At 45.9% G+C, this 19,672-nt stretch overlaps 1 protein-coding gene across 4 annotated transcripts in view; it reads right to left on the bottom strand.

The window, feature by feature from the left end:
- suco (SUN domain containing ossification factor) overlaps positions 1–19,672 on the bottom strand; it is a 56,976-nt gene that overhangs the window by 3,305 nt on the left and 33,999 nt on the right. For all 4 annotated transcript variants that reach the window (XM_074667749.1, XM_074667751.1, XM_074667750.1 and 1 more), the window contains exons 6-21: positions 19,131–19,242; positions 18,640–18,767; positions 18,391–18,458; positions 18,203–18,310; positions 17,549–17,654; positions 13,295–13,315; positions 12,727–12,782; positions 12,147–12,238; positions 11,768–11,833; positions 9,301–9,384; positions 5,613–5,697; positions 4,134–5,426; positions 3,938–4,025; positions 3,593–3,697; positions 1,479–1,633; positions 273–364 (exon numbers count right to left, since the gene is read on the bottom strand). In XM_074667749.1, the coding sequence (XP_074523850.1) occupies positions 273–364; positions 1,479–1,633; positions 3,593–3,697; positions 3,938–4,025; positions 4,134–5,426; positions 5,613–5,697; positions 9,301–9,384; positions 11,768–11,833; positions 12,147–12,238; positions 12,727–12,782; positions 13,295–13,315; positions 17,549–17,654; positions 18,203–18,310; positions 18,391–18,458; positions 18,640–18,767; positions 19,131–19,242 (2,659 nt within the window). The remainder of the gene's footprint in view (positions 1–272; positions 365–1,478; positions 1,634–3,592; positions 3,698–3,937; positions 4,026–4,133; positions 5,427–5,612; positions 5,698–9,300; positions 9,385–11,767; positions 11,834–12,146; positions 12,239–12,726; positions 12,783–13,294; positions 13,316–17,548; positions 17,655–18,202; positions 18,311–18,390; positions 18,459–18,639; positions 18,768–19,130; positions 19,243–19,672) is intronic.

Below are 19,672 nucleotides of genomic sequence, written 5' to 3'. Positions count from 1 at the left end.
CCCTGTGTGAGGTTCAACTGAGTGAGTCAGAGATAAATTCCAGACTGAGAGAAGAGCAAAACCAGAAAGAGAGGAGGATTAAGGACAGAGTGGACAGAGCTTCATGGAGGTCTGCAGCAGCAAAGGCTGAATGAGTGATACAGAGGGAGGAACACAGGAGAGGAGGACAGGAACGACAGAGGAGCTGCTGATTGTGTGTGTGTGAGTGTGTGTGTGTGTGTGTGTGTGTGTGTGTGTGTGTGTGTGTGTGTGTGTGTGTGTGCGTCTCTTACCTTCTGTTGAGGACAGGTGGAAGGACTTGGAGCGGACTAGTGGACAGGCCACTCTGCGCTTCAGACTCATGTCATCATATGAGGAGAAACACCTGAAAGAGCAGCCAGGTATACATGAAGAAAGAGGACACACACAGGTTAACATACACAACACCTGGGCCTGTATCAATCAATCAATCAATCAAATATTATTTATAAAGCACTTTTCATACATTAAAAATGCAGCACAAAGTGCTATACGTGTTAAAAACAGTCCCCACCCCCCATTACTGTACGCATGTCCAGCCATTAGTTGGGAAAACGGCGCACTTGTACTAATGGCAAAGAAAAAAGGATTAGTGGTATGCATGAGCCAGGTTAACGGGCCAAAAGAGCGTTGGATTTAATGGAGGTATACCCCACCGTGACAGGTGCTAACAGCAGGATTACAGCGCCTGATCGGCTGTTTAAGGGAAGACATTGCCGATGTGTTGCAGTTTGAAATGAAATATGCAAAGACAGTGGACAATCCTTTGGAAAGGTGGCAATGTGTAGCCTTACAGCAACTTTAGATTTAGGAGACACAACATTTTTAAGTGAACAGATGAGATAAGGGAGACAATCGAAGTCTCAAACCTGCGAAGCCCGCTGCCGTCAGTTTTACAAATTTGATTTGCTCTTTGCTTTTATACGCCTGGGTCCTTCCAAGATGTGTGTGGTGAACTGTTGGAGTTCATAAACTACTTAAAGAGTTAATCACCACCACACACATTTACTCTGTTCAAAATTGCCAAACTTTCTCTTTCTCTTTGTTTACCCGACTGAGTCACTGATAACAGCTGTTTGTGTATTCTTGTAATCAAATCTCCATTTCTTCCTCTGGAAAATGTTTTTCTTGATCTTCTCTCAGTCGCCCCGTTGCCCCTCACCTGGAGGTAGACATGCACAGTTCAAATTTGTTTGATGGTGTTTTCTAAGAGGTTCCCCTGAATTATGATGTAATCTGCACCTGCATCTCTTTCACGGAGTAATTAGTCAGTTGCAGTCGTGCATGCTGCAAACGCTGCAGCCAAACAGGCCAATCCATAACCGTATGTTAGGACTTATGGTCTCGTTTGTCTAACAGCTGAACGTGCATACATGCCCAGATATTTATTTATTTGTGTGTGTGTGTGTGTGTGTGTGTGTGTGTGTGTGTGTGTGTGTGTATGAGAGAGAGAGACAGACCTCTTGGGGCTGGGGTAGTGGTTGCTCTTGGGCAGGGCAGCAGGGTTGGTGCTGGGGTTTGGAGAAGAGCTGCGGCAGCAGTGTAGACACAGCAGGACACCCAGAAAGAGACACAGGACTAGAGAGACCACCAGGTAGCTCTGACGGTCCGACACCTGCACACAGAGAACGCACACATGCATAGAGCATCAGAGACCTCATCCCTCCACTTTAAGAACCATCACACAGAGTAGGGCTGCCACAGTAGTTCACTTTGATGTCCACTAGTCCATTGATTATTTTTCAATAGTCGATCAATCACGATCATCGTGTGTTTCAACCTAATTTGGCCTCCACTTTATATCAGTGGCTGAATAGTGCACAGCTGTAAAATCCAACCTGTTTAATTCACCCCATGGTGATCTATGCTGGCCTTATATCTCCTTTATTCAAATGTTGTTCAAATGTTCCTCTGTGGGACTAATAAAGGTATATATATCTATATCTATGTCAAATAACTAAACTGATGACTCAGCAAATTACATGATAAATGATATGACTTAAAACAGTGTTGTACTAACAAGAATCAATTGTTGTGGTCCAACAGATTAATGTTTAACACCAACATAATCCCATCAATTATTGTTGGTTGTTTCTAACGCAGAGGGGTAAATAACTGAATATCAACAAAAAAAATCTACAGTATTAATCCTTTGGACCACATAGCTCCTGCTCCAAATAAAATCTTTAACAGTGAAGTCAGTGCATGAAAATAATAATTCAGTTAAAGTATGTTCACAGTATTTCCAGGGAGAACTATTTACATATCACTTTGACAAATTGGTATAATAGAGGGTTTAAATGTTTTTCTCACAGCGGTCATATCTGTGACCAACATCTGAGTTAGGTTCTCGCTTCTGATTGGTCAGCCCTGTGTCATGTGAGCAGGTAACAGGGAAATGAAGTTGTTGTTCGCGGTGTTGGACAGACCACTTATAAGTGACTTTGGGTTTGTTTTCTGATGTTTATTTGCTCATTGGGGCTTGCTTTGCTCTCTGTATGACTCTCTCCCAGCTCTCCATGACAATGTGTTTAGATTTGTTTCTCTACATGCACAACTTTCACTTTGCTCATGCGCACTCCGCCGCTCCTCCTCCCCGCTGAGTGTTATTGGTGCAAATGGTATAAATGTCCTCATTTTTAAAAAGTCAGGGAGTTTTGACACTGGTGTGACTTAGATCCTGAAAAACTGTTTAAAACAGAGAGCGAAGAAGACTCTCTAAAACACGTAATCAGGTATTAAACACCGGGAGCTGTCAGGCTGTCCAAGCCGGAAATGCAGAGCCTCCGTCAGTGCTGTCAGGACACAAAGATTTTTCCTCATCAATATTCCTCATGTATGAACTTAGTGCTCCGTATTCGTTACCTTGGAGATGCAGTGACTGAAGTTACAGATGAGCATTTACCGCCTGGTCTTTCATTTCACCATATGACAACAAAAATAAAAACTACAGTATGACATGTCAACTATTAAAATTTGTGTCAAAAAATTTTAGAGGCGATGAAGCTGATTATGTTGACTAATTGTTGCAGCCCTAACACAGACCATCAGAGACGTCATCCCTCCACTTTAAGCTGAGAACCAGAGGACCATTTATGACCACAGTGTTTCCCAAAGACACCTTGAGAGACTCTGAGCCAGCTCTGTTCTGGGTCTGGACTGAACCTGTCCCCTGTGTCTGTCCTGAGCTGGAGTATTGGACAGTTTTTCTTGCAGACCTACTTGGAGGCCTGCTTCAGTCAGAAAAGGGTCCTGTTTTCTGTTGTCAGAGAGTGAAGCTTATCCTCAAGGAGTTCATAGAGCGCTGTGTTCACATGTTCTATGTTCATCATGTCCTCACTCAGCAGCTGATCTGTCTCTCAGGTCACGGTCTGACGTCAGAGGTGGAACATGAGGTTCAAAGTTCTGATGAGGTTCCTAGAAAGCCTAACATGAGGACTATTGATCTGTTTGTTCTCTGTATGGTCTGTTCTCCTCTGAGAGCTTCAACCTCATGGGCTGACCAAACATCAACATGAAAACCACCCTGATGACATCATCATGACATCAGCAGCAGGTGGTCCAGGTGTGTTACCTCTCTCTGCAGCTGGCTGACCGTGGCTGTGAGGTTGAGCATCAGTTTGGTGACATTCTCCAGCTGGCTCTGCAAGACCTGGATGGAGTCTGTCTGCCTCTGGTCCTGAAGAAACACCCAGTTAGAAAACACACCCACACACACACACTCAAAGACACACTCACACACACACACACACTCAAAGACACACTCACACACACACACACACACACACACACACACACACACACACACACACACACACACACACACACACACACACACACACACACACACACACACACACACACACACACACACACACACACACACACAAACACACACTCCTGGCTCTGATTGGTCTACCTGCTCCTGAGCGATGCGGGACGTGTTCTGCAGCTTGATGATGGTCTTATTGAATGCTCTCTGCATCTCCTCCATCTGTTTACGGTACCTGGAGAAAAAGACGCTGCATAGGTCAGACTCCACTCCTTCACCCCTTCACCCCTTCACCCCTTCACCCCTTCACCCATTCATCGCTCAGACCCCCACACCACCTCACCTCTGGCTCAGCTCCTCCAGGTACCTGCTGGAAAGACTCATGTTCATCTCCAGGGCCTTGATGCGGTTGTTGAGCCTCATGAAGACGCTCTCCTTCTGGCTGGAGCCGTGGACTGTCCCCCCGTTAAGCAGCACGCCATTCCCGTTGTAATCGGCGCCGTTTTGCAGCTCTGCGTAGAAGTCCGTGGCAGTGCGTTGGACATTCCCATTGGAGCTCAGCAGCTCCTCCTCTACTGGGTCCTCTACCCGAGTGGAGTCACCTGTCTGAGACAGGGGGTCCACGTGATCTCCATGAGTCTGCAGGTCCCTACTGTCTGTCCTTACTGAGTCTGTGGGGGGGTCAGTCTGTAGGGGGGGGACTGGCAGCTCTGTGGGAGGGGGGATGAGGTCTACAGGTCTGGTCACAGTAGGGAGGGACTGAACTGGCTGCTCCTTCACAGGAGGGACCACAGCCAGGGCAGGAGAAGGAGTCTCTGAGGCTGCAGGCTTGGGAGGGGCGCTGACACTGAGGCTGGGGGTGGCACTGCTGGCCGGCTGGGTCTCTGGGATGGAGGCTGCCTGCAGGGGGGGAGTGGGCACGGGGTCCACGGCTGCGTCTTTGATGGGGGGCAGCAGCTTTTCCTCCTGGGTGGGGGTGGGCCAGGCGAGGGAGCTGTGGGAGTCAGAGAAGCTCTGAGGGGGGAGCGAGGAGGTCCTGCTGGGCTCCAGGAGGATGACAGGCTCTGGGGTGTGTGTGTCCGGGGGTGGTTTGTCGGGCTCCTCGGGCTGACCCTGAACAGGAGGCTCAGGCTCTGGAGCCGGCTCTGCTGGGGGAGGGGCTTCTATCAGAGGGGAGGAGACTGGGGGGAGGATCACTGGCGGTGTGTGTGTGAGGGAGGGGGTGTGGGTCTGAGCCTGGACACTCAGCTGCCTCCTTCTCAGGCTGCGGAGCCGCTCCTTGGCGAGGCGGGCCAGACACCAGCGGTGCAGCAGCTCGGGAAGCGTGGCCATGCAGGACAGGGAGAGGGAGGAGAGGGAGGAGAAGGGACAGTACGTTCGACTCTCCCACATGTTCCTGTCCGCCTCCCTCTTTCTCTCCTCCTCCCTCTTCTCCTCCTCCTCCTCCTCCACCTCGTCCTCCATCAGAGTCACAGTGGACTGGACAGGCTCCTCCTCCTCCTCTTCCTCCTCCACCAGGGTAACGATCTGTCGGTCCTCCTGGGGGTCTGATGATGATGGGGGAGGAGAGGGAGGCTCACCGGGGACAGCAGAGTCCTCTGGGCTTTCAGGGAGCTGGGGCTGAGCAGGACCCACTCTGCAGGAAGGACACACACACACAAACATTAACCCCTGAACTTTGGTTGACATGTATAGAAATACATGATGTAGACTGTACACATAGCAGCTTTCTAACTGAGCTGCTACTTCAGGACCCTGAACCATCACTTGGTTCTGGTTCTTTATGGGGGCTGATGTGATCTGGGGGTGTACTTTGTCTTACAGGGCAGAGTCTGGGGGTGCTTCAGCGGCTTCGGCTGCTTCCTGTGTGCTCTCCTGTTTGGCGCCCCCTGCTGTTGTGGTGTTACCTGCAGTGGAACAAACAAACAGTGTAAACAGGACCACGCCTCATCAGGGTTTAGACTGCTCACATTCTGGCAGCAGCAGCAAATTTCTGTGGCTGTGGGATTGTGGGGCAGAGCAGGGCCTCAGCAGGCTCCTGTTGGGAAAGTCAGAAAAACTATGAACCGGTCTGGTCTGGTTGGAACCGGTCTCTCTATCTCTCCTGCTCACTCTGAGGGAGCTAATTTAGACCAGGAGTCCAGTGACAAAGAGCAGTGGGGGACTGGTTGGACTGCCGAAGCTTGTGTTGAATGCTTGCAGCGTTTTGGAGCATGTGGTTTGAGTTAAAGGAGCGGGGTCTGAGGATCAGGCTGAGTTCTCCTCTTTGAATCCACTGTTTGTGGGCTAACATGTCGTGGAACCAACTCTGCGTCATAGACCACCCCCCGCATAGTGTTCATCACTCCCCCTGCCATAAGGAAAACACAGAGAGCAAAGATCTGCTGCAGGCCTCCAGCCACAAACCAAACACTCCTGAAGCTCCCTCAGCGAATCAAAAACATGGATACACACCGGCCTCTGACCCGGTTTACAGGACCATCATTCAAACAGGACCAACATTCAAACAGGACCATCATTCAAACAGGACCATCATTCAAACAGGACCATCATTCAAACAGAACCATCATTCAAACAGAGAGTTGGAGGACAGACGGGCCGCAGCTGAACAATGGAGGAGAGGAAAACAGAGCGTCTGTCTCTGGTTCTGTGTTCAGTCACAGATTTGTAGCTGGACGTCTCTCTGTGAAGGAAAATGAGCTGAGTCGTGTCTGTGTTTCACACCTTCCTGACTTCCAGCTCTCCTCAGGTGAAGTAATAGCTGCTGGATTCACTTTGGGTCGTATTTAAAAGGAGAAAGTTGAATAACTTTGAAAATGACACATTATAAAAACTTCACACACACACAGCCAGCCAGCCCCAAGTGGACACTAGAGGAACTGCATTTTTTATCACTTCTGGCTGAGCGTCAGGTTTCAGGATATAAGCAGACTGGCTCTGAGCAGAGATAAATGTAAATGTAAATGTTCTTTATTTCTACAGCCCTTTACAACAACCCTTTCAGTGAACCAAAGTGCTTTACAATAGGTGGGGAAAAAGAGCAATAAATAAAACAGTTAAAAATAAATAAAGGCAATAACAGCAATTAAAAAAGCAATTAAAAGAATAAAAGCAATAAGAGCAATAAAATAGAATAAAATAAAGTAAAACAGAGTGAAAGTAAAAAGTAAATGTGTCACCATACTACTGTGTATTAAAAGGCATCCTAAATAAGTACGTCTTCAGTCTGGATTTGAAAAGGCCCAGGTCAGAAATGAGACGCATTTCAGTAGGGAGCTTATTCCAAAGCCTGGGAGCAGCGATGGAAAAGGCTCGATCACCCCAGTGTTTGTATTTTGACCTGGGCACTTCCAGTTGGTTTGACGACCTAAGCGCTCTACAAGGGTCCCGAACAGTTAAGAGCTCAATTAAGTACACTGGGGCGAGACCATGAAGAGCTTAAAAAACAAACATAAAAATTTTAAAATCAATCCCATACTGGACGGGAAGCCAGTGAAGAGATTTAAGAACAGGAGTGATGTGCTCTCGTTTGTTAGTGCAGGTTAAAAGACGGGCCGCAGCGTTTTGCACCAGCTGGAGGTGACTAAGAGAAGCCTGGGAGACACCAACATAAAGAGCATTACAGTAATCCAGTCTAGAGCTTATAAGAGCATGGATGGCCATTTCAAGGCTGTGGTGACTTAAAAATGTTTTTACCTTGGCCAGGAGACAAAGCTGGAAAAAACTACTTTGGACAACACTGTTTATTTGTTTGTCAAATTTAAGGTCTGAGTCAAGAAACACTCCCAGATTTTGAGTAAGGGTTGGAAACAAGGTTCCAAAGCCAGCCGTCCCTGTGTCCCCAAACATTATACACTCTGTTTTTACCATTCAAAAGGTGAAGAAAATTCTGGGCCAACCACTGCTTAATTTCAGCAATACAGGAAAGCAAAGAACTCTGCGCACTTTGACTGTTTGGCTTCACTGGCAGATACATTTGCAGATCATCTGCATAACAGTGCAAGGAAGGTTGTTCCTGGCTATAATTGACCCAAGAGGCAACATATATAAAGAAAAAAGAATAGGGCCAAGAATAGACCCCTGTGGGACCCCACAGGAGAGAGGAGCACTTGAAGAGGACAAGTCACCAATCATAACAGAGAAGGTTCTGCCAGATAAGTATGATGTAAACCACCCAAGTGCCGTACCCCGAATGCCAACATGATCCCGCAGGCGTGACAGGTGGACTGAATGGTCCACCGTGTCAAAGGCTGAAAGTTCAAGCAACACCAGCAAAACCGGAGATTTGGTATTCACCACCCGTGCAATATCGTTGTGCACTTTTAACAGACTCAGTGCTATGACGAGACCTAAACCCAGACTGGAACTTCTCAAGGATTGTGTTGTTTTCCAGAAATGACTGTAACTAGTTAAAAACAACTTTTTCTAAGACCTTCGACAGAAAGGACAAATGAGAAACAGGTCTAAAATTTGACATTACTGAGGGGTCAGGAGAAGGCTTTTTAAGAAGGGGCCTGACCACAGCATGTTTAAAGGAGGCTGGGACACTTCCTAGTCCAAGACAACTGTTAATAAAAGAGAGTAGACTAGGCCCCACAGTATTAAAAAACATTTTCAGCACCTTGAAAGGGACAATATCCAGTGGGCAATTTGTAGGCTTTAAGGATTTAACAATGTTGCTTAGAGAGGAGAGAGAAACCATCTCAACCTGGTTGAACACAGCAGAGTGAGTAGGAGCAACAAGCAAGTCCTCATTAAGATTAAAATTACAACATTTGCTGATGTCTTGTCTGACAGACTCCACTTTGTCAATAAAATAGAAAAGAAACTTCATCGCATCAAATGATGAGTAATCCTGAGGAAGTTTCTCTTCCTAACGTCAGGATTAAGCTCATTTTTATAATGTTGTGATGGTGATTATTTCATTTATCTCCTGACTCTAAACCACACAAACCACATTCCTGTCTACCTGTGCTGTCCTGTGTACTTATGCACATTAATTAACATCTATTCTGTTCCAGGTTACCCAGCTCTAAACTGTCATATTACATATTTCCTCTCCACTCATCCAGAGTGACAGAGGACCAGCCCATATCCAGTGAGGGGTGAGTGACTCATGCCAAACAGACTTTATGAGAATAGTTTTCTTTTTATGAGAGCTGGAAGTGATGAAGAGCTCTCTTACAGAATCACTCTCACTTCCTGTTGTCGTGACGAGGTGTGGCTGCTAAGCTAAGTGCATGTCAGAGCCTCTGTGGTGTGTTAAACTCAGCTGTTTCACTTCCCTCAGGGAGCTTGTTTAAAACAGAACATGAGGCCAGAGGAGAGTTGAGCTTTCACAGGAGCTGTGCAGAGTCAGAGAGGTTAAAGGCAGAGAACCTCTGTGGCACAGCAGGGCAGCTGGAATAATCCCATAGGATGAAGACCAAGCAGTAAGGAGGGACTGTGACCTGAAGAAGAGGTCACATTCAGGGACATTAGAGAGCAGTAAGTGTGGGACCAATCAGTACCTCCTGTCTCTGCTCCTTCCTCCAGCCCTGGCTTTCCACCCAGCACGTTAGCAGCAATGTTGTTGACCATGTTGAGGATTGCATCTGAAGGAAAAACACACACAAACAAACACATGTGAGTTTCTCTAAAAGGTTCCAGGTTCCTGGAAACAGGCTGGCAGGCCACAGCTCAGAGCTGAGAGGCACCAATAAAACAAAGGCTACGACAGCTCTACTTCATTCTGCTCTCTTACAGAGATAATCTAGGTTTAACTTGTCCAGATTAAGCTAATCTGGGTTAAATTGATCCAGTTTAAGATGATCAGAATCAGAATCAGAATCAGAATCAGAATCAGAATCAGAATCAGAATCAGAATACTTTATTGATCCCCGAGGGGGAAATTCCATTTCAGTTACATCCCTTCCAAGACATATAAGAAAACAAACATGGGGAAAAACAGAAATGAGATGAAACCTAGGAGCTGCCAGCTACCCAGCACCCCTTTGCAATATGAAAGAAATGACAACATTGGGAGAGGAGAGGGGGAAAAAGGTCAATTTCAGGCTATGTCCCAGAGGGGCATAGTTTGAGATCAAGAAAAAAACACCTCAGCATGAAGCACATCATAATAACAGACAAAAAACTCGAAGACTAGGTTAAATTGATCCAGATTGGTCTAGGTTAAACACATCCTGATAAAAGGGATACAGATAAAACAAATCCATGTTGAAGTGATCCAGATTAAGCTGATCCAGATCAAACTGGTCCAGGTCTAACTGTGTTTTAGGTCTCTGTTTTATCCGTCCTCCTTCCTGACTGGTGAAGCAGACCACGCTGCCACAGTACACTAACATCCATCCTGACACACAGACTCCAGAGGGCATCACAGCAGCCCTGACAGAAGACTGGAGGCTCATCTCTAGAATTTGGAGCTTAGGATTGAGATCAGGAACCAAACAAAGGGCCAAACCAGCACCAGGTCTCTGAGCAAAGCATCTGGTTCTCACTCTCAGGTATAGAGCCTTCAAGGTGTTTGTACATCATCATCGTCTTCAAAGCTTCATCAGGTCCCTCACAGAGGAGGAAACTGATAATGAAGAGTAAAGCTGATTCAAGTGGGGCTGGTTTTAACTGACCTGCTTATGGAAGAAGTCCCAGGAGAGTCTGTCTAACAGAGTCCTCTGATTTTCACACTCCTGCCTCCTCCTGGGTTTGATGTTTGTCACGCTGTGTGCTAATTCTGTTATTTTTATAGAGCCAAGTGTATGAGGTTAAATTTGTGCCACCAGAAACTGAATTTGAATTAAAATATTGCATTTGAAAAAGCATGATGTGTAATGGAATTTAATGTTTTGAAATTGAATTTATTTTTTAAATTGAATTAAATTATTTTATTTAAATTTGAAATTGTATTTTACCTATGAAAATTCAACTCTTTTTATACTTTAAAATAAAAAAGACAGAATTCAGAGCAAAGATCTGCTGCAGGCTGTGCTCCAGCCACAAACCAAACACTCCTGAAGCTCCCTCAGCGAATCAAAAACATGGATACACCCGGTTTACAGGGTCAGGGCTGTTGTGTTAGCTGTTAGCACGTCCTGCGTTTAGTCCACAAATACCACACGAGGGATGTAAATAACACTGTGGCAGCATTTCTACAAATATAAGTTGAACAATACCATGTTTATGGCTGATTTAGAGTCACAAACATTTGTCAGAAGTTCTTTATGAACTGATTATGACACGAGCTTGATAACTGTTTAGAACGGGGGGCAGCCATCTTCGATTGTCACCTCGGGGGTGGTCAGGGGCGTGTATGAGATTTCATTCATTTCTATACCGGTCGCCAGGGTAACATAGTAGACAGACAACCATGTATATTATGTGATTTAAACTTGATTGTTCGACCGCTGGTCTTCAGCCATCGTTGAACTGACGATCGTCCCGCTCAGGGGGGGAGGAGTACAGCTAGACACAACACAGGAGAGTCTGGGGATGTGTAGAGGGTGTCTGTGAATCTGTGCTTGATTAGTCTCCCTACAGGCACAAGATGACGTAACGGTCGTGCCGCTCTGAATTGAAATTGAACTTAGAACTGAATCTGCCTTTTGTGAATTTGAACTGAATTCTGTATTTTTGAATTTAAGGTATAAAAAAGTTGAATTTTCATAGGTAAAAAACACTTACAAATTCAATTTCAAAACATTAAATTCCATTACACATCACGCTTTTTCAAATTAAATATTTAAATTCAAATTCACTTTCTGATGGCACAAATATAACCTCATACAAGTGACTGAAGTCCCCTGAGGACACCAAACCAAAGCAGGTCTGGTTCCAGCTCTCTAATCAGAGTCTTAAGGTTCAGCCTGACTGTTACTGAAGCAACACGATCCAACACCACCCCGCGTTATATTTACTGTTGTAGCCAGCTACTTTACCCTTCTTATAATGATGGTGTGTGTGTGTGTGTGTGTGTGTACGTACTGGTTGCTGAGCCCAGCAGGTTTTTGGAGGCCTTGTCCTCTGATGGTTGATATCCTGGAGGGTAATCTAAAGAAGAAAGACTTCAGGTTATATTCAGAGGGTCCATGATGTGAAGGACCTGGACTTTTCCAAAACCGCCCTGGGCTTTGATGAGGGCCTGGCTGACGCTGGCCCAGATGGAGCTCATGGGGGACTAAGCTGTAAGGCTGACTCTTCTGAGCGTGTGCGGAGACAAGTCTTTAAAGGTATGGTCCCACCAGGTGAGGCAACTTCACGTTACTGCTGCTTCCACTCATGCTCACCCCCCCCCCAGTTAAAGATCAGCCATTACCACAGAGTCACACCACGTCCCACCTGCTCACACAGGTGAAGGTCTTACCATAGTCCTCATCCAGGTACTCCAGTCTCTCTGAGGGGTACTGAGAGTCTGCTATCTCCTCGTACTCCTCCACCATGCTCGTACCAAATACCCTGCACACACACAGACACACAGATATGACAGGATGAGTTTCCAGAGACGCAGCAGCTCAGATCAGCAGTGATAACCTGACCTTCCCTTCAGGTATAATAAAGCACTATCTATTCTATTCTCCTCTATTCTATAACCTCACTCACTCAGGATGGCTGTGACTGTGACCAACAGTCATTTTGTGTTTTATTTCTGTGTTCCTGCTGTTTTCATGACTGTTCTGACTGTGTTGTTGTTGTGTTGTTGTCATCTTGTAATGCATCTTTGAGCATCTGGAAAAGCGCTGAACTGTTGTGTTATAATCATCACTAAAAATATTGTAATATTCTGAGGAAACTTTGAGGTGAGTGAAGCAGCACACGTTTTGCTGTCTGAATTACTCATGTAGGCCAGAGTTCTTTAAAGACTCCACACACAGGCATGGCTCACAGAAGGTAGCTGGGCTCAAAGCGTCAAAGGTTTGAGAGCCTCTTCTGGATCTGACTCTTACCTGATGAGACTGAGCGGGCAGAAGTGTTCTGATCCAAAGTGAGAGAGGAGTTCAACCTGCAGAGGACACACACACACACACACACGCACACACACACGCACACGCGCGCACACACACACACACACACACACACACACACACACACACACACACACACACACACACACACACACACACACACACACACACACACACACACACACACACACACACACACACACACACACACACAATGTCAAAGTGAAGTGAAGAGGGAACAGGGTTGATAATCAATGTATGAGTGCCCACCACCCTCCACACACTGAGGAGAAACACTACACACCCCAGAGGTCAGTGCGGTGCTGTGAGTGCCGTGAGTGCATCCTCTACTCATTACAGTTCTTTACATGCATTACAGATTACACCCCCCTCACCCATTATCCATTATCTATTACCCCCCTTCACCCATTACCAGTTACCCATCTCACCCATTACCCACCTCACCCATCATCCATTACACCCTCACCCATTACCCGTTACCCTTAGAGAGTTCCCGGTGCCCCTCTGACAGAGAGAGAAGAGTGCTAACCTTTATGTACTTGATGAACATCTGATGCCAGAGGAAGACAGGAAGAGAGAGAAAGACAAGAGAGAAAAATCAGTGAAGACTGATTCAAGCTACAGATAACAGACAGCACACTACAGACAGCACACTACAGACAGCTCTGACACAGTGGTTCTCAAATGGGGGTGCACGAGGGGACACCAGGGGGGAGAAAAGATTCAAAAATATATATTCAAAATACAGCAACCAAGCCAAACTGTCTTAACATGACTTATCCAATCAAAGTTTGGATCCAATCTCAGTTTCAGTTCATAGACTGAATATTTTATCCAGCAGGTTCAGGTTTACCCCCCCAACAATAAGAGTCTGCCTCAGACCAGGGTAACAACACAGACAGCAGCAGCCTGGTTGAAGCGCAGCAGCAACGCTGATAAAACCACAGAGGGACACAGGCTAAAGTAGAACACACAAGATTCAGTCAGTGTTTGGAAAAAATATGCTTTGATGGGATTTACTGGTTCCAACCCAGCCAATGCTCTGTGATTTATCTGAGAGGAGAAATGAAACAACAGCAGCATGAGGCCAGGCTTTATTCTTTTTAGCAAATCTTCAAACATTAAGTTTCTGCCTGTTTGTGAAGAAATGTGGGTTTATCTAATGTTCAGTTCATTCCAGTTTGAGAACAGATCTTCAATTTGACACCCACAGAGGACACTTTAAGGTGACGATCATTTTTATGTGCACAAATCTTTCCTTTCAAATTCGTCTCTAGTTATTTTTATTTTACAGTTGATGCAGTTATAATGTTTTGTGCCTATGGGGTCATGATGTTCAGGGTTAACAACAGCGCTATTGTTCATGAAGAGCATTTCATTAATCAGACACTGACAGTACAGTGCTGTGTTTACGTCTTTTCTTTAAAACAAAACTGCTTTGTGCTCGTCAGGAGGTACCTGGCAAAAAACACATTTCACAGGGGTACATCACTAAAAAGACTGAGAACCACTGCTCCAACAGACGCTACGGACAGACACTACAGACAGACCGCAGGACAGACAGTGAGACAGAGGAAGAGACAGACAGGGACTGACAAACAGAAGACTGAAAACAGGAGGAGAGCTGGTCTCCCCCTGAATCAGGGTAAACTGAGTTTATGTAATGAAGAGTGATTTCATAACGGGGCACATGATTCACAGAGAGCTCCCACATGTTCACGCCCACACTGACATCACAACAAGAAAGCTCATCATCACTGGAACATTAAGAGGAGAGCTCTGGGCCTCAGAAACACCTCTGCAGCTCTCACACACTCTAACCAAACTTGTCTCTATGTGATTGTGGCATGCTAACCTATGTGACCCCTACTGTCCAGCAGGGGGCGACTGCACTTACACCCCTATGAGTTATTCTCTCTGTCAACATTTTCCAAACCAGGTTTTGGTTTTAGTCTCTGGTTTAAGTCTTCAGTAAAGCATGATGTTCATTCAGTAAACCGTGGTCCATTAAGCCTGGTTTCCACCAAGCGGTCCAATTTAGCTCGTCTCAGCACGACAAGTATTTTGCTGTGTTTTGCTTATCCCGTGACAGATCTCCAAATAACTGTGATGAGCCGCCCCACTTTATGGTACCCTTCTGTTGGGCTGCCAGCCTAAACTGATCCGATCCCAGAAGGTGGAGCTAAAAACTAGGGATGGGTCGATATGCTATTCTTGCTATTTGATTCTGGTATGATTTTTGGGTTGCTTGGGTTTCAATTGCGATACTTTGATATTTGCGATTTTTGCAATTTTAAGTTTTTTTATTTTTTAACACCAGACCAATGGAAAAAGTTAAATGATGATGATAATGTCTACAGACTATATTAACGCCGTATTTTCCCATGTAATGCACATCGTGTGAGTCAAAGAGAAACATTTCACCCCCTGCTGGAGAAAAGTGGTAACTTTTTTCCAATCCAGTTTATGAACAAAGACTAAAACAAAGAATTTGATGAGATGAGATGAGAATTGAAAAAAAAAATTGACAAAGAATCACGATTTTGATATATAAGGAAAAAATCCTGATATATCGATTTCTGATTTTTTCTCCCACCCCTACTGGAAACACCACAGTGTGTCGATTGGTTGAAAGAATGATCACTTCCTGTGTGACAATGGCTGCTGTATTCCTCCTGGTGGCACACAGCCTTCTCTGAAACAAAGCTTGGTTGTTCTTTGTAACATAGAAGACAAACTGATGGATGTCTTCCATACTTGCTCCTGGTTTATGTGTCATGTTTTTCTTCTTCTTCTTCATCGGATTTTTTTTTTACCTTTTTTTATTATTTCATGGAACGTAACATAAATAGACAAAACAATAAAACGAAATACATTAAAATACGCAGCAGGCAGGGTCATTACCGGTTCAACAGACAACATGTCATAGGATCAAATTAACTTCTGATGCAATTAAGAAGAGAGTATTTAAAGTAGTAGTAACCAAACTATGGCCCAGAGGCCGGATACGGCCCGCCTCCACATTTTGCCCAGCCCCCTGAACAACACCAGAGGCGCATTATGACTTTTTTTTCAGTCTGGCCACGTGATCGAGACTTACACATGCATAGAACGTAACCTTCTATTCAACCCTTCTGCAGCTTGTGCCCTATCTGAAACTCCTCCCTTAAAAAAAATCCTGTTACACAACCATACTGGTAGTGAAATGTATTGTGCTAGATAAGCTGCGTTTCCACCAAGCAGTCCTGGTCAGTTCTAAACGGTTTGGGACGGTTTGGCACAGTTAAGTCTGATCCCGTTTGCGTTTCCACAGCAAACTGTGCCCTCTCGTGGTGGGCGGCGTGTAAGCTGGATGCCGGGAGCCGCAGCTGTTAAACAATAGCGCAACGCCATAGCAGCTCACCCTGCTATTAAATCCAACAAAGAAGAAAAACACAACACAGTAAACAAAGAGCACGGATGGAAGACATGCAGCATTTTGTCCTCTCTGTGATTTTCATGTAGCTCTCTGTTACAAAGTACAATCAAGCTTTGTTTCAGAGAAGTCTGTGAGCCGCCAGGAGAAATGCAGCCGCTGTCGGGGTAAGTGACAATTCTTTTGACCAATCAACCGTCTGCAGTGTTGTAGCTCCACCTTCTGAGAGCGGATCGGTTCAGTCTGGCACCCGTATGAAAGGGTCCCAAAAAAGTAGGTCTGCTCATCTCGGTTTTTAGAAATCTGTCCCGGGATGAGTCAGTGGAAATGCTGCAAAAAGCGCGCCGTACCGAGACGAACCGAACCGGTCTGCTTGGTGGAAACGCAGCTTTAGTGTTGTAACTAAGCGTCACTTAGTTCGGTTTCTTAGCCTAAAAGGCTATTTAGTTATTATTTATTTCATAAATAGTGTTACATATTTCATAGTGTGTCCGTAGTGTTATTTATTTTCTGATTTTATTTCCTCTCAAGATCCCAGAAAGGGTTATTAATATTTGGTTGTGTGTGGCTTTCTGGGAAACAAAAAAATATTTACATTTGGACACCTCCGCGATTGTCACACTTTTTTTTACAAACTAACCCTGCCCCCCCATCAGAGAAGGGAAAAGTTGTTTGGCCCTGACAGGAAAAAGTCTGGGGACCCCTGATTTAGAGCAAAAACACTGTTACTGAGTATCATATTAGTTCACCTCCTATACAGTTGTAACAAAAACAACAAACAAACCCACAGAAAAGGGATTAAAATCAGTTACACAAAGTGCTTAGTGACATTTTCATATATGGCAAAACAAGCATCTCCATCACTATTAGTTTGGTTATCTTCATTGGATTTATAAGCAGGGTACACTGTGTCGTTGCTATGGAGTCACGCTATTGTATAAGTGATGCGGCTATCAGCATCCGCCTTACTTGCCGCCTACCACAAGGAGGCACGGTTGGCCGAGGAATCACGAACAGGACCAAGTTTAACTGAGCAAATCTGCATTTAACCGTACTGATCTATACCGGACTGCTTGGTTGAAACAGGACTTTAGAGTCACACAGGTGGGGAGAGAGGGAGGAGTCAGACAGGGGATGCCTGGGATCACCCAAACCCCGACCTAAGGACTGGTTTGGCTCAGTGCTGACTGCAGGCCTCAGCTCCTCACGTTTTAATGAGTTACATTCTGTGTGTGTGTGTGTGTGTGTGTGTGTGTGTGTGTGTGTGTGTGTGTGTGTGTGTGTGTGTGTGTGTGTGTGTGTGTGTGTGTGTGTGAGATGAAGTCCTGAGTTGTTCTCTCTGCTCCATGTGAAGGTGAACATTCTTACCTTCACATATTTAGCGTACAGCTGCTCATCCAGGGGGAAGCTCTGAACTATGCGCTCATCTCGGGCGTGGAAGGTTCCCAGTTTCACCCACTTGTTGGTTGGATATCTGCAGACACAGCCAGAGAGCAGTCAGAGACATGTGCATGTGTGTTTGTGTGTGTGTTTGTGTATGTGAGTGTGTTCTTTAGACAAAGCATGGCATGTCGTGTGAGGCTGGGTGTGAATGCCGCTCGCTGCATGTGACTGGAGGTCTGTCCTTGCATGCCAGAGTAGGATTATGAGAGGACTCTGGATATGAATCATGACTTTGAAATCCAAAACAAAGACACCAGCAGCTAGGCCAGCGCTGAAAACACTGAGAGCTCTGATGGCTTCATGAGGTCAAAGCTTCTTCACAGAGACCTGCTCCCACCAACACAGCAGCAGAGAAACAGCAGCTGTGTCACATGCTGGTTTGACCTTTACCAGGTGTCTCACAGCTGATCAACCTTTATCCTAACTGGTGTTTACAGGTTTTCAGCAGCATCTTCATCCTGACAGCCTGTGTTTGGCTGCAGTGTCAGTAAAGATAGGCGTGAGATGCTGATGAGAACTTCACGGCCTGTCTAACTCTGGGCTGAAACACACAGACAGCTGTGGAGAGAGTGGGCCTACCTGTCACTGATGGACACTAAAAAGTCTTTGGGTGTGGATGAGAAGAGCTCAAAGTTGGCGATGTCCAGCTGCTTGACTTGAATTGGCTCACAGAGCTCAATCACAAACCTGCAGAGAGAGAAACAGGTCTGATCAGACACAGAGAGACCTCTTGCTGCGCCTGTGTCTGTGCTTGGAGGGGAACCCACCAGATTTTGTTGCTGCAGGGATTCAGCATGTACAGGTCCATGTTCTCCTTGAGGATGGCTGAGGTGCTCTGAAGGACAGACGGCACAGACAGACAGGGACTATTAGTACAGGTTCATGTAGACTGGCTGAACAAAGCGATCACTGCAGGAGAACTGCCCCAATCTATCACAGGTGCTCTGACACACCCTGACAGTGCCACACACACACTCTGCTGTGTGTGTGTGTGAGTGTGATCGTGTGTGAGAGACCTTGGCCTCGCTGTTGGCAGACAGTATCTTGGCTCCACACTCCACCGAGGCGTAGTTATTCTTGAAGTTTTTCTGAACCTTCTTCACAGGGTGGGGGGTGCCAGCTGTGGAGGTGTGGAGGGACTGACCTGCACACAGAGAGCGTTGTTAGGATCCAGAGAGTGGCAGAGCTGTACTCCAGAGGACAGGGTAAGGTTACATAACATGAACACACACGATGGCTTGAGGGTGAGACAGAAAGGGATGAGGAAGAAAGCTCAAGAGGAAACAAAGAGTAAAACATCTGTTGAAGAAGAGGAGGAGAGGAAAAGGATGAGCTCTGAATAAGAGCTGGCTTCTTCAGTCAACACAAAAAGCTGAGTCAGAGCCATGACTCCAGGACGTCTCAGAGTCAACCTACATAATGGCTCAGTGCACGCCTGCTCTGGATGTGGGCCTGCTCTGGATTTGCACATGCATTGTAAAGTGAGCTTAAATGTCCATGCACTCACTCTTCTCCTTCTCCACCTCCATGACCTGTTTCTTCCACTCGTCAAAGGTGGGGATGTCCTCTTTACTGGGAACTGAGGGATCAGTCTCTCTGCCCACACTGGCTTCCCTGACCTGGACAGACAGATAGGCAGGGTTGTCAGTAAACTTTAGTCATGCTGGACAACTTTCCATGAATTGATTTGGTGCGACGTGGTTGTCCCTGGCATCGCTCCTGCTGTTCAGCGTTAATGACCATTGTTAAAGGGTTTGACCAATCAGCTGACAGGAAGCTGGTTGTAAGAATGATTAACAGTAAGGTCTGAAATATAAAAACATCTCTGACGCTTTTTGACCCGTCTCATCTACTCAGCTCGGTGCATCGTCTTTGATCAGAAAGCTTTATTTTGAAAAGGCCTCATTAATTCCCCACAGGATAAGAACAGTCTCTCTTCGTGCCCAGCATGTGCTGCGCGGCCTCTACAAAGCCACCCCCTCCACGTCCCTGGTAGTCAGCCTGACCAGCCTTGGGCCACTGAAGCTTTGGGATGCGCTGAGCTGTGAC

The sequence above is a fragment of the Halichoeres trimaculatus genome, unplaced genomic scaffold (assembly GCF_033239565.1).
Source record: "Halichoeres trimaculatus isolate MK-OKI-2021-1 unplaced genomic scaffold, fHalTri1.1 fHalTri1_scaffold_4, whole genome shotgun sequence".
Taxonomy (NCBI): Eukaryota; Metazoa; Chordata; class Actinopteri; order Labriformes; family Labridae; genus Halichoeres; species Halichoeres trimaculatus.
Note: the sequence above shows the minus strand (reverse complement) of the source record. Positions and strands in the feature narration are given on the sequence as shown.